Source organism: Aptenodytes forsteri, unplaced genomic scaffold (assembly GCF_000699145.1).
Source record: "Aptenodytes forsteri isolate BGI_AS27 unplaced genomic scaffold, ASM69914v1 Scaffold137, whole genome shotgun sequence".
Classification (NCBI taxonomy): domain Eukaryota; kingdom Metazoa; phylum Chordata; class Aves; order Sphenisciformes; family Spheniscidae; genus Aptenodytes; species Aptenodytes forsteri.
Genome location: NW_008796221.1, coordinates 4,188,525 through 4,203,923, shown reverse-complemented (window position 1 = coordinate 4,203,923; position 15,399 = coordinate 4,188,525). Strand labels below are relative to the sequence as shown.

Here is a 15,399-nt window from a genome sequence, read left to right as displayed (position 1 = left end):
TGCTTCTTATTTAATACTTGAACTTCTTGTCTGCAATAATCAATAAGGTTAACAGCTCGCTCCATATTACTGTACTGCTACAAGCAGGAGGAATCCTCTTCCCAGTGCCAACGTTTGCACATTGTGTTCTAAACTGATTATTTCCTCCAAATGTTGCCATTTCTGTTTATTTATCCTTATGTCTGGAATGCTAAAGGAGCTTTTTTAAGTATTTATCTACTTGTTTGAATTAGTGAAAGCTGCAGTGACTTGAGCATCTATAACACCTCAGGTCTAAGACTCAGTTCTCATATGGCACAAATAAGGCCTGGTATTTGTTTGAATCTTCTCCCTTTTAGATTGACACTACAGACCAAAAAGAGCGGCTCAGTTTGTAAAGAACTTTAGATTAAATTACACTTCATGAGCTGTCCTCAGTATGCGCGTGTATGGCCTCTCCCCTGCTACAATGTGAGCTGCATGCTGGGACTACATACTTTCTGACACTAAAATAATTAGTGCTGGGGTGGGAGCTGGGGAAACTTGACGAGTTAGCAAACCTTCTTTATTTTCTCCCGATCAAAGCTGTCAAGAATAGAGTTTCAAAGGGTCTTTTTAATTGTCCCCATAGTATATGCAAGCACATCTGGTTTTGGTGTTCACAACAATACATTGGCATTCAGCCTTTTGAAATTCTGGCTGTTAAAATCAATGGAAAACTTGTGGAGTCAGGAAAACAAAGGAGAAGACAAGAAAACAAACATATGCTTCTTTCACAATTACATTGCAGTATCTAAAAGGTCTGCTTGAACCACCCTGTAAAAAGCCACTGGCAGGTGGCAGACAGATGGACAACAGGACACAGCCCAGATGTAGCTGTGTAGGAAGTGGCCCCAACTCCTCCCCAGCTGTACTAGTACTCGGTGCTACGGGGATGTGCTTGAAAACATCCTGTTTCTTCCCAAGAAATCTGGTGGGGACCGGACAACGGCCCATGCAGGGCGCAGGGGGGCTGGCAGGGCTGCGAAGATGGAGCTGTGGTGCGTTTGCTGTTCACAGAGAGGTCTAAGTTGTGGTCCCTGTGGGCATAGGGAATTCACTACTTTGAGCCAAAACCAGTTAGAGCTGTCCCTCCCGTATTCCCCAGTGATCAGAGAGGCATTTTGGGGTGGCATTTTTGGTAGCAGTGAAAGAGATCTCTTGCTATTTGTTTTGGTTTTGAGTGACTCTGGAAGCAACAGGAGAACAAGGAAGGAAGAGATCCAATGCCAAGAGTGAGAGAGAAATTTAGTAAATACACTGACTCCGCAGCCTTCACAAACTCCTTGTTCACTGTTGTAAAGTTAGGTGCTGTAAGTTAGGTGTTTTTACTGGGAAAACCCTATGTGATTTCTCTCCTGCATGCTTTTCTCTTTTCATATAAGCTGACAAAACAGTTGAAGATACTGTGTTTTCTTAGCCATTTTTAAAATTGCTTAAAATGTTCAAAAAGGATTCAGTCTTGAAACATACTCCTAATGCTTTTCTGAACTCTTGAGCACCTTCATGTCCCTTTGATTTCTAGAAGCAGGAGATGTTTTTGTGTTTGTGTGTGTGTCAGTAGAATAAGTCAGCTGTCATAAATTCCTTGCACAGTGTTTGTGTGCTTGTCCATGCCTGCTTTTGTATGTGGTTCAAGTACCATAATTGCATACCTGAGTACCCATGTGAACATGCAACTGCAACCATAATAAGCAATCCTGCGCAATTGCCTGACAGACCATATCAGAGCTATAAAACTCACTTAATTCATGGGAAATTTGGGAGCACTGCCATACCAAACAGCAGCAGTAAAGAACCATTTTCTCTACGTAAAATGAATCAGACAGACAGATGTTGCTGGGAGTTTGGAGCATGTTCATCTGGTGGGCACCCACAGGAGTGCTCTTCCCTGCTTCCACCTACTGCAAAGGCAACTCGGCTTTTTAGTAATACTGTTGTCCCCCAAAAGCCTCCAGCATTCATTCCAAAAGATGATTAATTACATTACTGCTTCTACTTTTGTTTTTCTCTTGCAAAATGAAGGAATTAAAGCAAGTGGCTTTACAAGCTGGTGGCTCTGTAGGGAGATGGACTGCATGACTTACCAGCCCCTTCCATCTTCAGTTTCCATGATTCTGTGAAAGTCAAATTGTTTTTACCATGAAAAAGTTGCAGGGGAAGGATACATGCCAGTTCAGCTATTGCTACATGTCCAGCTGGCAGAACCAGTGACTGGGATATTTACCCTGACATGCAAATAGCCATCTCTGAGCCCAGCGTGGCCATGGCTCTGCTGCTACAGGTGGCTGCTCAGCTAAGTCTGTGATCAGCTGCCCTTGCAAACACAGATGTGAGCTTTGCTAAATTCTGTTTTATCTTGTAGAAAACAAAGAATCTACAGGATTCCAGAGGAGCAAAGCCCAGGCACCGTTGTTGCCAATATAACAGCTAAAGATCCTGATGATGAAGACTCTTCCAGCAGACTTTTCTATAGCATCCAGTCTTCTGATCAATATTTCTCCATAAATCCATGTAAGACAAACAAAAATGTGCCTTCTGACACCCAAAAAAGAGAGTGGCTACATTGGAGAAAATGTTTTTGCCTTTGTTTTAAATTGACTTATTTTATTCTGTGGCTACCCCTAAAAATAAGAAATGCCCAGTATGTTATCAGGGTCAAATTATTCTGTCAGCTGACCAAGATTCAGTAAGATGTCTTGAAGAAAGTAGGCTAAAGGTGACTTATTGACAAATATTGACTTATGGCTGGAGGGTGGAAGTAAGATTAGCTGCTTTCTTCTTAATCTCTGAGGACTGCAGTGACCCTTCTGGGGCTCTTGAAACAGCTGCACACAGTTAGAACATAATGTCCTCTCTCCTGCCTGAAATCTGCTCTAGCGTTGAAGTGCACAGCAAATCTGCACCTTAGCTTCATTGCTTGATCCATGACCCTCCTCAGGCAAGGCCATCCAAAAGAGTCCTCTCTTATGCTGGTCCTGTCTCCCCATACTCTCTGGGGTGCATACACCAGTGCCCTGAGGTTTTTGCTCCAGGGCTGGCATTCAGTGACTGCTTTGCTCCTTGTCTGCTATTGCTTTAGAACTGCTTATCACAGCTATAAGAGGTGCCACACAGCACAGTGCTGTGGGGGATCAGGATGATCCTTAAATGCTTTGGGCTCCCTATGTCCTTTGGCCAGGTATTGCCACCCTCCCCCTCAATTACACTCCAAAAGGCAGAGGATATATACACTGTTCCTTTACCTCCTTTGTGCTCTGGGAATAGTACTGTGCTCTGCCACAAAAACCGTCTCTTTTCAAACAAAGGCTAACAGAAGTGAAAAAAAATATTAAGTGAATGGCTGACCAGAGCACTTGGCGCAATCTGTCACAGCTAAGAGCAGCTCCGTTGATGTGTGAGTAGATTTAGAGGTGCTGAAGGATGCTTGAATGATAACAGTAGAGAGTGAAGCGGTCTTACTAGCTAGAGAACAAGGACAGCACAGGCATTAGCAGCTCATTGTCCTTGATGCTCTGTGACTGCACTCAACTCTGACTTGTACTAGCTCTTTGAGAGCGTAAGGGAAATCTAACTGCTTTCCAAGCCCTCTGCTGAGGCCACCAATGGTGTATTTTTGAGCAATGGGTATCTATCCATTAAAGTCTTACACAGAACTTTCAGAGCCATTTTGTATCATTTTAGAAAATAACTAAACCAGCCATGATTTGCACAGAACAGAATACTTTTTATTCTGCTACCTGTCTGCTGAGGTACCCTGTCCTCTTGCATGTACATCACGAGTTTGTTACTTCCCTCCATGGTGAGCATCTAACTTCTGGCTGCTTTCTGCCCAGCGACTGGAGTCCTGCACGTGACTGGGAGAATTGACCGAGATGCCCTTCCACTGCGTCTCCATCCTAACATCTCAGTGATAGTTCGGGTGGAGGACAGTCCCAGCGGTGGTCATGCCAGAGAAATGGAGATCACAATCATTATTGACGATATCAATGACAACCCACCAGGATGCAATCCTTCTACCTTCAGGTATCAATGCTTGTCATTGCCTTAGTGCTGCCTTCTTGCCCCAGACCAGTGTGCAGTTTAGGGCACATCAGTTGGGGTCCCCAGATCTACCACAGCTAGAAGTTCAAATGGACATTTATCTTTAAGTCTTTAAAGGTTAGTGTTCACTGTAAGTGTCTTAGGGCACAAAACTCAATTTCCTGACATGTTCAAACTGGAAATTTGGACTAAAAATATCAGTGTATAGTCAGATACTTTATCTGTCTTTCAGATACCTAAACCCGTAGGATATCAGAGCCATGTGCTATAGAGTTACTTTTCTGACCCATAGAGATCCAGGCTCCTCCTTTCTTACTTTATGCTAAACTGTGGGGAATCATTCACCAGGGAAAGCTTGCCAGTCAGTTCTGGAGTTTTATTTTAAACTTCCCGATCTTCTCTTCTAAACCTCTCCCTGGTGACCTGCATGGTTTTTACCTAATGCAATCTGTAAGGTCTTCAGAGCCCAGATCACCTCTTGTTATAGGTGACCTCTGTGCATAGTAAATTAGTCATGGACTTTGCTATGGCTATGAATGCTCTGAGACCTTTATGATGATCAGGTAGTTTATATTTGCAGATGAGGACATAACATTAACTCCATTTTACAGATGAAGTGTGTCATAGAAAGACTGAAGTCAAAATTGTTCATCTGAAATGTTTGATGTGCCTGGGCTCTGATCTTTCAGGGTACACTGCATTGCATAGTGCAGTTCTTCAGGTGCACTTACGGTAGTTTGACGGTCCTGCAGATAAAAATCCAGCATCTCAGGCCAAGAACCTATGCAATGAGGAATACCTGGTTAGTGGGTATCTGTTTAAATTGTTTGCTCACTATCTAATAGAAATGTCTTGCATTTAAATCACATACTTTTACATACTTGCAGGAAGAGAATCCAATTCTTCAGAGCCCTGCTTAGTTACATCATCCATGACAATAACACAACAGTCTCTCTGTTATCTAGTGAACTTATATTTTGATCTGAAGGAGGCAAAAATCTTCAGGGAAAAAATGTGATCAAATAAAGAACTAGTCTTATAAGGATTGCACAAGGGAACAAAATCAGGGCTTAATGATATTTCAGTTGGTTCTTCATTTTTTTGTATTTAATTCCTTTGATTAAAAAAAATTAAATTGACAGCCTCTGCCCCCAATTCCATTATGTGCATCACAGGGACCCTTGCTGTCAACAGCAGGGCCAGAAATGCTAGTTTCACAAAACAGCAGAATGGTCCAGCTATTAGTTAAGGAGAAAAGAACAAGCTTCTCATCAGGAGAACATTATAACATACTGAAGAAGTGAATGTTGTAAAGATGTTTTAAAATACTGATTATTAATTGAACTAATCTGGAACATTAAGATCTCGTGGCAGCTTCTGAAGTTTAGCTGAGTTCCAGGTTTATGGTTTGGATCTGGCTAAATGTTTATGTCCTGCCCATTGTACAGGGCTGTTGTCCACCACAGCGTATGGATCAGACACTGGGTTGCTTCATCAACTGTTGCCTATTTAGTGCTAGGATTTCACTTAGAAAATAAATGGAAGTCAATGTTTTGGCGTGTAATATATGAAAAGTTCAAGAAAAGAAATATAAGTTGCTCTGATGGGAAATGTGTTTGTTTTAAACAGGAAAGAGGCAAATGAAAATATGACTGCTGGGACATTTCTTCTTGGTCTTAGAAATTACTGTAAGGATATTGATGTTGATCCATCAAACAATCGATTTAATTTCACTGGATTATCTGGTTTTGGAAGCAATAACTTCGCTCTGGAGTCCACTGTGTCTGGAAGACTTGTGGTCAGTCGTTTGTGGCTTTATTTTAGATTGTCCCATTTCAGAAGTCAACTATAAAATATTATAAGTTCTTTGAATTCATTGTCTGTACAAGAAAAAAAGAAATACTGTAATTCATGTCACAGTGGGTATGATGTGGAGAATGACTGTTTTGACTGGATGTGAACTACATACCCTTTGATAGGATGCTTTCTATGGATTCTACAGAATTTGGTGAACAGACAACTGTTTTCTCCAGTTTTAAATAAATGTGCTAGATATGATTGAAAAAAAAATCCTTCTTTAGGGAGTGTGAAGCACCAAGTTTGATATGGATAAACAGAGAAATTTGATGCCATTTCATACCCATTTATTCATGACAGACTGTGGAAGATCCTTGCTATTCAGCATAAAGAATTGAAATACTTGAGAAACCCCACACTCAGTAACTACTTCGCAGCTTCATTGGTCAGAATTGTAAAACCACTTTGAATGGTAAATTTTCACAAAAGTGTGGTGGGATTTGCACTTGTGTTACTTTGCATGTCAAAATATGGGTTCCTTATGCTGATAGCTGCTGGCATATTTGCATTAGCCAGAACCCCCACCAGTTACTGGACATGTGCAATGGTGGTTGTTTTGTTGCTTTAAAAAGAGTCATGGACAAATACAGAAAAAGGGAAACATAGCAAAAAATAGGAATTCTGTCTAAAACAGGAGCAGTAAAACAATTTTGTATGGCTTGCTTTAATTTTTGATCTGAGGTATAGATGTCAACGAGCACTGCCCTTAGCTGCTTCATCTGCCAACATAAAAAGCATTTTCATTGCTGCACAGGATATGATTGTTGTCAGCCCTTTGATCACCGTGTATGTATAATGTAACAGGCTATCTGAAGTGTCCTGTCCCTGCAGGAATTTCCCTGTAGATGATAAACAGTGGATGCTTGTGCTTCCTGGTTGCCCCAGAGTTTATGAGGCTCCTACAGAAAGACAGAGAGTTCAGGAGATTAGGATTTAAATCTGCGTGAGCCACCATTTAGTAACAACTTGGTTCCTGGATAAACATTTCTGGCTGAACCTGATACCTTTAATACATGTCTGCAGGCATGAGCTCAAGGAGTAACTATTACTATTTAGCAATAGCAGATTCTTGTTGAGCCACCAAAAGGCACAGCAAATAGCCAGGTCATTACATACTCTTTGAATTAACCAGATAAAAGGTCAAGACCTTATGATCCAAATGATAAAACTTCCTGCACTTAAGGGGAAGATATTTTGTTGGCAGAAGGAAAGAGTTTTGAATTGCCAAGAGACACCAGGGCGTAGAAAAAGCCTGGAATCCAATCCTGTAATTGATTAATAGCCTATATTACTTGTACAGGGGAATTCTATATATCCAAGGGGGAGACCACACTTACAGAACGCTGAAAAAAAGTAATTGCCATCATGTGTATTGTGACTTTATGTAAGGAAGTATAAATACAATTGTGTTTCTTTTTAATTTAGATGACTGAAAGTATTGATTTAGAAAACCCAGCTAATCTAGGAGTTGAAGTTTATTCTTTGACTGTCAGGGTGCAAGATATTGCCTGTCCTAACTACTCAAGCAAGTATCCCTTTTACACTTCTTTTGATATTTTCCTGTGCTGTAACAGCATGGAGAGAAGAATGCCATATGTATTTTGAATATATGCATGAGAAAATTTTGCAGCCATACTTAACTATGATTTAATCTTCTGTTATATTTCCAGATATCATCTACATTTACATCAGGATAAAGCCAGTGAATGAATTTTTTCCAGTCTTCAGTAATTTATCATATGAATTTAATGTTCCAGAAATTACTAAAGGTACAGTAAGTAGCACCTACGTGATAGAAATAATGTTGTCATGTTGGTAAGTACCTTTTTGCTCCAAATGGATTTTCATATATTTGAATGAGGAGAATGGCTCAAAGTTCCAGTTCAACCGGGGTCTCACCGTACAACCACCTACTACCCTTAAATAGACAAAACTGGCAACAACTCCAGTTGTACATATGGAAGCTGAGACACAGACAAATTTGGCAATTGCACAAGAAATCTGTGACAGAGCCAGAAACTGAACTCAGATGTCTTGTTTTAGACCGTCTTGCTAAATTAGCCTTTTGGAGGGACTGTGACGGTGCAAAGAAACAGCTGTAGACTGACACAGATGAGTGAGGACTCCCTTGGCCCAGGCATGGTGCAGGATGGCCACTCCACTGTCCCCTTAGACCCAACTCACCTCGGGTGTAGTGGGTACCCTGGAGATGGGGTGGGATGGGAGTGCTCAGAGGGGAAGGCTTCGCTCAGCCAGACGGCAGCCAGAGCAGCTTCTCGTGCCCAGAGCCAGGGTCCTTCCCATTCCTGCAAGAGCCCAGGACCAGCGGCTGCAAACGTGGCCTTAAAACTGAATTTGTTGGAACTGTTCACATGCTTGACTCCCACCCCAGCACCCTTCCTGTCCCCTGGTGAGTCCTGCATCTCATGACTTCGCAGAGCAGTGTCATGGCATCTTGCCTCCTTGGTAATCCTCATGTGCCAGGTGCAACTGCCAGCCTGCTCTGTGCTGTGCTGCTTGGGGCACAGAGGAGTTGGCATGGGAATGGCATCTTCTCCAGCTTCAGCCTCTCCCTCATATGATCCAATGTACCAAATACAGGCCTTCTGTCCCAGGACCTCACTTACTGGCTTTATTCTGTTAGCTGAGAAAAAATTGAGAGGTCTGTTAGATACATGCTGGATAAATCTTGACCCTCATTCTGGACTTCCTAGGGTCACAGAAAAATTGAAGATGTAAGGGACCTCTGGGGGTCTCAAGTCCAACTCGTGCTCAAAGTGAAGCTAGTTTCAAAGTTTGATCAGGTTGCTCAGGGCCTCATCCAGTTGAATTTTGAAAATCTCCAAGGATGGAGACTCCACAACCTCTCTGAGCCCCTGTTCCAGCTGAGTAACCTTCATTCCCGGTAATTGTACCTTGCACCCAGATGGAATTTCCTATGTTGCAGCTTGTGTCTGTTCTCTGTTGCCCTTTCACTGTCCCCTTCTGAGAAGAGTGTATCTTGGTCTTCTGTATTATTGCCCTTTAGGTAGTGGAGCAAAGCAATTAAATGCCACCTTCACCTTCCCTTCTCCAGCCTGAACAAACCCAGCCTCATCAGCTTCTCCTCCTGCATCCTCTGCTCAACCCCCTGACATCTTAGTGGCCCTTCCCAGCCTTTCTTCAGTTTGTTAGCATCCCTCTTGTACCTGGGCCCCCAAACTGGTCACAGGTATCTTTATGAGTGCTGAGCAGAGTGGAGCAGTCACTTCCCACCATTAACAACACACTTAATATAGCTCCAGTATGCGGTCTCCATTCCCCCAAGGGTGCCCTGGTGGCTCATGTATAACTTGTCCACCAGGGTCTGGGGTCCATTCCTGCAGAGCTGCTGCCTGCTCAGTCTCAGCCTGCGCTGTTGCATGGGCTTGTTCTGGCCCAGGTGCAGGACTTTGCATTTGTCTGTGCTGAGCTCCACAAGTCCTGTTGGCTCATAGCTCCCGCCTGCTGGGCCCCTCTGAACGGCATGTGTCCTCCAGCACGTCCAACACTGCCCCAGGCTGCTGTTACTCACAAACCTGCCCCAATGGCCATGTCACCAAGGAAGATATCCAACTGTATCACTGCATCTGAGTGGAACATGGTGAAGCTGCCCATGAAACTCCAGGAGATTTAGCAGCCAGATAATCTAGTGTCTGCTTGAATTTGTCAAATTATTCTGGCCAGGGCAGGCTCAAAGCACAGGCGAAGGCAGCTGTGGCTATGGGCAGCAGACCTGCGGGCTCTATAGTGCTTCTGTGTCCATTTGCCTAAGCCAGGAGGCAGGGGGCAGGGGGAGGAAAAGGCATACTTCAAGCAGCCCCGCCATCCTGCCCACAACCTCCTCTCCCTTGCCATGGGCAAAGGAGCAAGCCCAAATTTCCAGCCCTCACCCTCAGCTCTCTGTTTTCTTCCTTCACTGGTCAGGAGGATCCTGCCAAGGTCCACAGGTCTGCAAAAATCACTCCTGCCTGCCCTGTGGAGAAGCCGTCATCTGCCACTGCTGAGTACGGCAAAGCTGCAGCTGGTGTAGGGATGCATGGCCTGGGAGTGAGCTGGAGAGACTGGGGAGTCTGGGGGTGGGGGGGGCTGGGTCCCAGGGGGATCTGTCTGGCAGAGGGACCCTGGTAGCCCTGGCTTCTGCAGGAGCCAAACTGCCAGGAAAGCAAGGAAGGCTAAGGGGGGACGAGGAGGCACAGGATGGCCACTCAGCAATCAGAGGACCCCGATCTTCAGGTGTTCATACCAGCATCTTGCATTGCTCAGCAGCCTGTTCTTCTTGCCCACCCATATTTCTATGGTACGTGGATGGAGCTTGGCTTTCTATACTGTTTCCCAGTGGGCATGACATGGTGAATTTTGTAGCATTTCCTATTCTGAGTGTGTCTCCTCATACCACTGACATGTACCTTAGCAATATAATACTTGAAACCCACCTGTGACATGGATATATCTGTAAACCTCTCTGTGTCAACCACAGAACTTTGCTGGATACTGAGACTATCAAGAGAAATAACACATTTTTTGGACTCAGACTGCCTTTTGTTTTAGGCTGAGTTGACATTAACAGGGTGCTTGCTATTGCCGTACCAAACAGGAGCCAACAATTTGCAGTAGGGCTGGAGTTCACAGGGTCAGGAAAGAAAAAAAAACTCCAACCCTTCATTTACATCCTCATTCTGTCTTACTTTGTGCATGTGGACTATTCATCCGGGTCATGTGGATGCATTTAGTGTTGAATCAACGGCTGCAGAGATGGGCGTGCATGGTCCCATCTTCGTTCTCACAGTTTACAGCACTGCCATTTGTAGTTTGCTTCATAAATGCTCGGCACAAAGGTAATTCAAACTGCCTTTCAAACAACTCGGAAGGAACAGCAGCACTTGCTTTTCAAAGCAGACAAATAGCTTTGTTCCTCCAACCAAGCCAGCGCTCGGGCTGCCACAAGGCAGGAGTTCGTGCGTGTCGGTGCAGGGCTCAGGGTGGCCTTCACTGCCAGAGCACTTCTGTTGTGGTTTTCTACAGACTCCTCATGTTTTGGTATTTATTGCTAGTAGGCAAGCCCGTACATGGGGGGAGCCATAGCACAGCATGGTGAACCAGTATTTCTCACACCTTTGCTTTACTTTTTTGGGGTGAAAAACTCTAAAACAAATCTTCAGTTCACTTTCATCAAGTTTTGGTTGGAACAAATACTCTGTACTTCCTTTTCCTTAAAATGTTAATGAAATATGGATTTTCTGTCTCTCAGTTGGATCCAGCATTGGAAGAGTGAATGCCAGAGACAAGGACTGGCCATCCAGTGTCATCACTTATTCTATTGTAGCTGGAGGAGGCAGCAGGGATTACACAAATATCTTCTGGATCAGCCCAACCAAAGGAGATGTGAAGATTTTAGCTAGATTAGACTATGAAACAACTCAGAAACACATTCTTACAGTACAGGCCTCAGACCAAGAGAAGACTGCAACAGCATCTGTGAGTAAATCCACTCTACTTCTCCCCCTTTATCTACATTTTTCTCTCTTCTTCCTGACAGGAATGGTAAGACATTAGGCAAAGCACTTTGGTCTGTAAAAGGCAAGTCCACCCCTGCACAGAGCTGTATATTAGTCAGATGAAAGAGGTGGTGTTCACTCAGCCTTGCTTTATTTCTTAGAAAAAAGAATTAAAGTAATATTTTTTGTATTTTTAACTCTGTGGATTTGGTTTCTCAGTCTTCTTATTTCACCTGGGCAATGAAATTGTTTTCTGTGCCCTAGACAATTTAAGATATTCTTTTTGGTTACATATGTACTGGCAAATAGAAAAAGGAAAGGGTCTTGAGGCCAGGTAGCACAACCTAATTTTAGCCATGCTTAGTGCCAAGTCCTTTTTGGACCTTGTGTAGTGCCCCTTGACCCTCAAACATACTTTTGATTTTGTATGTGATGTTTTTTCACTGCAAAGTGCCCCAAGTAATGTGAGAATCATGTTGCAGCCCATCAGAGTTGTGTTCTCATGGGTTGGGACAGAGGAGATGTGCTGCATACTTTGGGGATGGGATGAGGGCTTGGGCAGCCTCTTGGGATAATGTCAGAAGGCCCACCCAGTATAGCTGTGTCCACATGGCCTACTGGGGATGGACCCTTACACGTGCCTTCCCCTGACCGTAATCTAGTTTTGTCCCCGATGGTGCTATCTGGCAGGAGCCAAGAGCATGCAAGGGACCGTGATAACATTAAACAGTAGGGTTTTGCTCCAGTTTGCTGCCCAGACCTATTTTATTCAGACGAAAAAATACAGATGGTATATCTACAAAGGTATTTTAGAGTCACTTCTTTCAAACAATCCCAGTGTCCTTCACATACAGACTCCTCTTTACTCCTTTTCACATCTTCTCCCTCGTGACTGCCTTACATTAGATTTTTGCACATCTGTTGTGGGGGATACAGGTACTAGGCCTGCTTTCTATTCCAGCCAAGCACCACCCATGGAGATGCTAGGTGGGAGGTACTTAATTTCTTTATCAACTATAATATTTCAAGGTGATTAAGGAAAATTTAGCATCAGGAGCTTGTAACGATGACAAGTTTGTCTGTTGTATGTTAAAGACTAACGGACATTAGAGGAAAGAGCTTTGAGAAGGATAAACTTTTTCTCTCAGCCAGCTAATCCCAGCTGACATTAAACACATCTGGCGCTACCTGGGGTGCTCCCAGCCATGCAGAAGGCCGTTACCAGCATTTCTCTCTCACTGGGAACAATCAGTCTATAAGGAGTCTTCCTTCCTTCCTTGGATCATGCTCTGCATTATTATTAAATATGCTAAGAAACCTAACTAATGACAGTGAAGCAATTTGAGAGGTTTGAAATGAAGTTAAATGAATACGTGGTACTATTATTATTTCTCATTCTTATTATGACACACTTCAGGTAATTCAAATAGTCAGACACATCAGATCGAAACCCCTGCGGTTTTGGAAGATGGTTCAGGTTAAGGAACCTGTTCCCAGAAGAGTGCTGATCACAAGAAGAATTTGAAGGTCAAATGATCACAGACAGTTTCTGGTAGAAACTAGATTGGAAGGGAGGTTCATTGCTCTTCAACTGCTGTTGATCGAAAGAGCAAAATGGGCAAAGCCAAACAGTTTTTGAAGTTAATAAAATTCTGGCTCAGCACAGTGGAGGAGCTTCAGCTTGCTATCGCTCTTTTCTTTCAGGTAACTGTCAATGTTTTGGAAGTAAATGATGAAGAACCAGTTTGTTCACCCAATTTCTATTCATTTCAAATCCCAGTCAGCTTAGCTGTTGGGACCAATATTAATGGCTTCAGGATTGAATGTCAAGATCGTGATTCTGATCCCAGGTCTTTCCGTTACTTCATTAATGAAGGTACTGTGTCATGGTACGTGAACTGGGAGCAATGCAAAAATTAGCGAATGCTGATGGTTTGCTTTGATGCATAAAGAAAAGTCTTGCACAGTTTATGTGCTGTGTGTCATGGAGGGCTAGTTGTGATCCACAAGTTTCATACATCATTACTTTGCTGCTTACCAAAAGAGAGGTCTCTCCACAAGCTGACTACTGGTGCTACCACCTAGAACCATCCCCTTGCAAAACTGGATTGCCTACCATGTTAATTAATAGGCAATTAATTGCATATTGAGAAGGACTTCAGAAGAATGAGCTGGAATGATATGCAGGGTCAAATTTCACTTCCAATTACAGCTGAGTAAATCTTGAGAAAGGATGGTGGGTTCTGTTACTCTGCATACCTCACCTTTAGTTGCTGGTACACCGTTCAAAACAACTGAGCAAACCTGCATGTCCTAGGTCCATGCTGTATGCATTAAACCCCCATTTTAAGACCATGTGTTTGAACCTAGTAATCAACTGTATTCACTCGGAGAACTTCTACGGTATGGGATGACGCCCAGCTTCACAAAAAGGGGAACGTACTCTCTTGGGGCAATTTCTTTTTTTGTTGCTGAGGTGACTGCTGAGAAGGAGGGAGCAGATTGTCCAGGTGCCAGTAAAAAGCTGTGAGCATAAAAAGACAGAACCTCTGTCCTACTGCAGCCCCTTAACGCTGCAGAGGACCTCTGCAGCAGTGGTATTTACACATGAGCCCACACAAAGGCTGTGTTTGTATCAGTAAATCAGGGTCTGGCCACAGGTCCAGTATTGGCCCACACTGCTGAAGCATTGTTTGGTTGCTGGCATGATTTTGGTCTGTGCCAAGCAGTACATTCCCAAAGAGATCCTGGGCATTGCTGAGGGACCCAGGACCTTGCCCATCAGGCACTCTGTATGGGCTGACCAGGGTTAAGGCTCAGGGGTTTGGCTGTTCGGACGTCAGCTGTGCCATGCAGTTGGCCTCTGAGCCACAGAGCAGCCCATGGCCCATTTTGTGTTGTACGATAGACATGGCTTTCAAGGTCACCTCAACTCTGGAGCTCTATGGGGCAACGAGCAGAACCAAAGCACATGTGCTGCCTTTTCACGGCTTTGATCTCTCCTGTGCGTGGTCTGCTTGGAGCCTAAGAGCTGGAGCTTGTCTACCTGCAGCACCGGCCACTAGCAGATCTCCAGTTACATGGACAGAAATTGGAGGGCTGAGAGGCCAGCATCACTGAACTCCTCTCTGCCCCCACAGTGCAGGCGAAGTCCTGGAGGCAACTAACGTCCCCTGAGTCATTAGGTCTCTTCTGGGGGACCTCTTCAAAGGCCTCTGCCTCTGGGCAGAGGGAGAAGCCATAGGGAAGGGCTGGAGGGGCCTCTGGAGACACTGGTGGTGTCCATGTGGCCTAAGGGCCACTCCAGGGACACCCCAGTAGCGGGAAGAGGCCAGCAATAGCACAGGGTCCTCGCCCCGGCTGGGTCCTGCTGCTTCTGGGTGCTCTCTAGGCTGTAAGGACAGGTCATTCAGGTGACCTCTTGTGTGCCCTATGGCTCTGAAGTGTTTCCACAGCCTCCTCTCAGCTGTGTCCCCATAGAGGGTCTTATTCCATATTTTAATGCTTTTATGACTATATTGTTTTATCTGATTTTATATGATATCAGGGAGATCAAGGAGCCGTTCTTATCAATGGTATGTCACTGCACAGGTGTATAGTGACCCATAACAAGTTGTCAGTAGAAACTGATCTTTTTGCTTGTTCCAACCATTTACTTTAATGTGGGATTGCTCCCATAGAGGGTCTTATTCCATATTTTAATGCTTTTATGACTATATTGTTTTATCTGATTTTATATGATATCAGGGAGATCAAGGAGCCGTTCTTATCAATGGTATGTCACTGCACAGGTGTATAGTGACCCATAACAAGTTGTCAGTAGAAACTGATCTTTTTGCTTGTTCCAACCATTTACTTTAATGTGGGATTGCTTGTCTTTTTTTTTCTTTTTTTTTTTTGGCATTGGTTTGGTGTTTTGCTGCTCCTTGCAGGCAATGCGAACAATCATTTCACTTAACCAAGA

At 43.9% G+C, this 15,399-nt stretch overlaps 2 protein-coding genes across 3 annotated transcripts in view; one reads left to right on the top strand and one right to left on the bottom strand.

The window, feature by feature from the left end:
• The window catches only part of SYPL1 (synaptophysin like 1), a 56,727-nt gene that overhangs the window by 1,096 nt on the left and 40,232 nt on the right, over positions 1–15,399 (bottom strand). For both annotated transcript variants that reach the window (XM_009289040.2, XM_019474589.1), the window contains exon 5: positions 4,794–4,843. In XM_009289040.2, the coding sequence (XP_009287315.1) occupies positions 4,794–4,843 (50 nt within the window). The remainder of the gene's footprint in view (positions 1–4,793; positions 4,844–15,399) is intronic.
• The window catches only part of CDHR3 (cadherin related family member 3), a 64,620-nt gene that overhangs the window by 33,522 nt on the left and 15,699 nt on the right, over positions 1–15,399 (top strand). The window contains 7 exon segments of the mRNA XM_019474587.1: positions 2,384–2,532; positions 3,855–4,044; positions 5,692–5,860; positions 7,345–7,444; positions 7,590–7,688; positions 11,189–11,415; positions 13,140–13,311. Coding sequence (XP_019330132.1) covers positions 2,384–2,532; positions 3,855–4,044; positions 5,692–5,860; positions 7,345–7,444; positions 7,590–7,688; positions 11,189–11,415; positions 13,140–13,311 — 1,106 coding nt within the window.